Raw genomic sequence first — 4,241 nt, forward strand, 5'->3', positions numbered from 1 at the left:
CCGGTACCGTCATCTGACGAGGACAGGAAACCTCTGGACTTGTGTCTGGAAGATGATGATGGTGCCGGACAATGGCATATGTGTTTCTCGGTAGTAGGAAGAGCAGAGCAAAGAAGATTAAACAAAAGGATATAGTATGATGAGGAGAGATCTCACCCTGATAAGCAATCTGTGAAGCATCTTCGCTTCCTTGACGTGTACCTGTGTTTTGATGTGATTTTCAGTGCTGGGGCGTCTGAAACTTGATGTGCGCCTTTTTCTAAATATTTTTTTACTAAAAAAACAGTACACCTTAAAAACCAGGCAAGGCATCGGTTCCTGGTTTTTTCAGTCGGACAGCCGTTCCGGTCCATTTTCAAAAACTATGGATGAGAGAATGGAAAATTGGTCATTTGCCCCGCCGCCCTATGTTTTCAATGCCCATATGTCCGACACCTGACACGGCGTCGCAAGAGACTTGGCACAGCAGGGCGCAACCCCTAGCCCGGATGTCTCACTAGCGACTTGGACGTGCAGCACCTAATATGTTTGTGCAAAAATATTTGACTGGAAAATTTGGTCATAGCTCTAGCGGGCGGACGTCTGGCTTGCTGCCCGGATGTCGGGCACCTAAAACAGTTTGCTGAAATTTTGGCTATTTCCCTCCTTATGGTCAACACTGGAGCAACCTATAGTTGCTTGTCGGAGTTGATGTTCCCATTTTTATCATCACGAGTGTGTAAGAGTTGAGTTGCTTGTTGCAAGCCTCTGTTGGAGTGAGATAATTGTTTCCCAGAAAGGCCACTACTATTCTTCCCCTCCCGCAACTTCATTTTTCGGGACTCTCGGGCAGCCGGTGAGCTCGCCGGACATGGGGAAGACATGTCCTGGGAAAATAGGCACTGCCGCGGCCGACGATCATTTAGACCGGGTTAAAAACTTTAGCCCGCTATAGTTTAGTTGTGTTGAAAATGTAACAATTTTGGTCTTTAGATGAAAATCATCCGGTTTGCATGGAATTCGTTCGGTTTGTTTCGAATCCTATTGGATGGCCGGCTCTCGCATCATTGTCTGACGTGTCCGCGAACAAATACCATTTTCGTTAGGGTTTTCCATTGGAGTTGCCCTTAGACTTACCAAATAAAATTGGTGGGTATTACGCGTCCCCGTCCGCTCCACCTCACAATTTTCATAATTTTTTATCTTGATCTAAAGATTCACATGAAATAAATTTTTCAATGCCAAATTTTACTTTTCATTTTCTTCAAATTTTCTTTTGTCCCTAGAACTAGGTTGCCTAGTTAAGAAAACTTTGTGGAATTACCTTGCTCAGAAAAACAATGTTTTCTCACACACACACACACACACACACACACACACACACACACACACACACACACACACACACACACACACACAATATTTTGGTAAAATCGACGGGGACCGGACAGACTCCGTGCCGTTCCTAGTTCGCGCCATTGTGTGCACCAGCGCGAAAACATCGCGCCCCGCCCACAGCCCAAAACTTTGGCGCCGGCGGCCATTCCCGCAATCGGCGCCTCCCGCCAGGTCATCGATCCGCGGCATCCGTCCCCCGGATCGCAATCTCAACCGTGCATTCCATCTGCATCGAACGGCAGCAACGCGCCTCCTCCCACCTCTCGTCCACCTTAAAATCCCCTCCCCACATCCGGCAAATCTCACAACACAATTCACCACCGCTCCTCGACCTCCTCCGTCCGCTCGCAGCTCGAACCAAGGAGAGACCGTCAGCCATGTCCGGCCGCGGCAAGGGAGGCAAGGGGCTCGGCAAGGGCGGCGCCAAGCGCCACCGGAAGGTGCTGCGCGACAACATCCAGGGCATCACCAAGCCGGCGATCCGGCGCCTCGCTCGGAGGGGCGGCGTGAAGCGCATCTCCGGCCTCATCTACGAGGAGACCCGCGGCGTGCTCAAGATCTTCCTCGAGAACGTCATCCGCGACGCCGTCACCTACACGGAGCACGCCCGCCGCAAGACCGTCACCGCCATGGACGTCGTCTACGCGCTCAAGCGCCAGGGCCGCACCCTCTACGGCTTCGGCGGCTAGGCTCTTCCTCGCCACCCCACTGCAGATCCCGAAAGTTTGATACCGCGACTTGTGTAGTTCGCTAGTTCCTCTGTAGTTCGCTATTTCCTCTGTATTTCGTACTGAATCGTGGAGCAAAGTTATTCGCAGTTTGTTAGAAATCAAATATGTCTCTATAATACCTTGTCTCTGACTTTGTTCTGCTGCATTTCTGTTACGTAAAATTGTACTATCTTCTGTGATGCAAAATTGTGTGTGCTTGGGAGTTGGATTGTTTTGCTATTCTTTTACCAGGAGCCCCTGACGGATTGCATTTGCTTGCGGAATAGTTAGTGCATGGCCAAATCAGGAACATCAGTTGCCCCGTTTCTGCTATTTTATCTGATGCATTTGTACCAGGCATCATTTATGATTGTTCTGTGTTGCAACAATGTGTTTAATTAAGGTTGGGATTAGTCTGTATTTCATACATCGATTTCTAGATTGATTTGCTATGCCACTTGCTCTGTGCAAATCATCATGTGTTTCTTGTTAATCAAATGTCACTTTGCTCTATTTCTGCTGTTTTTTTGGTTACTGCAGTAATACTTCATCTGATGCATCAAACATTTTGGCCGTGGCAGCAACAACTTAATCCTTCAGCTTATATTAACTAGCTTATCAACATAATTCTCCATCTTCATTTTCCTAATATCATATGATGCTCTAGATTAGGGGAGTTTAGTGACAGAATAATTTATCTTAAAACCTGGGAAGATCAGTTCTTACTTGATGCGTTTACTGTATTAGCAGGAATGAAAAACAGTTAGAGCAATGACCCGTGAATCCTAGAATCCTACAGAAGCGAACACCAGCGAGCAATGAAAAATGATAATAGTAGTGATACATTGCATTGGGTCAAGTTTCTTGTAGATTATATTTATTTAACAAGAACAATTCAGATGAAGGAAGAATAATTTGTCCCTGGAAGACATTTTACAGCAATGCAGCAATTTCTTTCTTTCTTGAAGGAGCAAGTTTATCCAAGTTGAGATTGATATCCACAGTGAATTAGTGACTGAAGAAGTCTGTTCCTTGCAGAATAACCAAAGACGATAAAAAATTTCATAGACACATTACACTATCCCAATGCAATCTTCCTTTGATACCTACAGGGTACAGGCTACAGGTGTGGGCACCCTTCCACATGAACAATTTCAGTAACACGTATTATGAAGCTAAATACTTGATATCGGATGATGACTCAATACACACTAAAGACAAGATACACACAAGTGCTGAAGTATACAGCAAAAAGACCCTATAATTTTGCAATACAAATACACAAAAGGAAAAAAAATATCACTATGATTTGTGGGCAACAAGATTACTGAAATTTCACAGGTGGAGAAAATGGAAGTATCAAGTTCTTGGTGTTGTATTTACTCGATTCAGAGAACCACAATCCAAGTAGTGCAACCATACTTTTCAAGGTGTACACATCACAGCAGTTTAGAACTTTAGATTGCTGCCATACAGCAAAAGGAATACCAGAGTCTCGGATGAGAACTTTAGATTGCATTTAGTCTTGATTATAGGTTTCGTCGTGCTCATAAGCGGTACCAATTTGACAACGCCAGAAGAAATCCCAAACCAACACTTCAGTATTCTTCTGTATACCTACAGAAGTTTAAATTATGTATGTCCCATGTATTGAATCGTGTCAAAGCAGGTGTGACTGTCAGCGGCCAATGTTACCTGCAGTAACTATAGGGTCCAATTATCTTCTTGAGCTATAGTATTTCTCATAAACCATGATCTCTTGCAAGAAACCGAGGGCCGACAATTAATAACTTCACTTCACTTGCTTGGAGCCGGCACCCTTTCTATGTGATCTGTGAGAGCTCTGATCCCACACCCAATAAAATGTGTCTGGCCAACGTACTTAGTTGAGCAAAAATATAATTTTACGACTCCTTTGATTTTCACAGATAAAATTTTTTAATTTTACAAATAAAATTGTATAAAATAGAATATTTCAAAATATATCAAGAAACCAATTCGTAGATTTAAAAGATAATATTTTCTAATAATTGTTCACCAACACTTAAAACAGATCACATATTTTAAAAATACTCATGATTTTATAAAACATGCTTTGAAAATTTAAAATGTTTTCAAGTTTTAGACATATCCGCAAATTTCTTAATTTATCAG

At 43.5% G+C, this 4,241-nt stretch overlaps 1 protein-coding gene across 1 annotated transcript; it reads left to right on the top strand.

Annotated features, from left to right (window-relative positions):
- The first annotated feature begins 1,678 nt into the window (after positions 1–1,678).
- LOC125521345 (histone H4) lies at positions 1,679–2,220 on the top strand. Its single transcript, XM_048686413.1, has one exon. The coding sequence runs from the start codon at positions 1,755–1,757 to the stop codon at positions 2,064–2,066; it is 312 nt and encodes a 103-aa protein (XP_048542370.1). The 5' UTR covers positions 1,679–1,754; the 3' UTR covers positions 2,067–2,220.
- The last annotated feature ends 2,021 nt before the right edge of the window (positions 2,221–4,241 follow it).

Source organism: Triticum urartu, chromosome 1, assembly GCF_003073215.2.
Source record: "Triticum urartu cultivar G1812 chromosome 1, Tu2.1, whole genome shotgun sequence".
Lineage (NCBI taxonomy): Eukaryota > Viridiplantae > Streptophyta > Magnoliopsida > Poales > Poaceae > Triticum > Triticum urartu.

Excerpts from the sequence above, each read along its gene's own strand:
- LOC125521345 (XM_048686413.1), top strand. The coding sequence starts at position 1,755 with ATGTCCGGCCGCGGCAAGGGAGGCAAGGGGCTCGGCAAGGGCGGCGCC.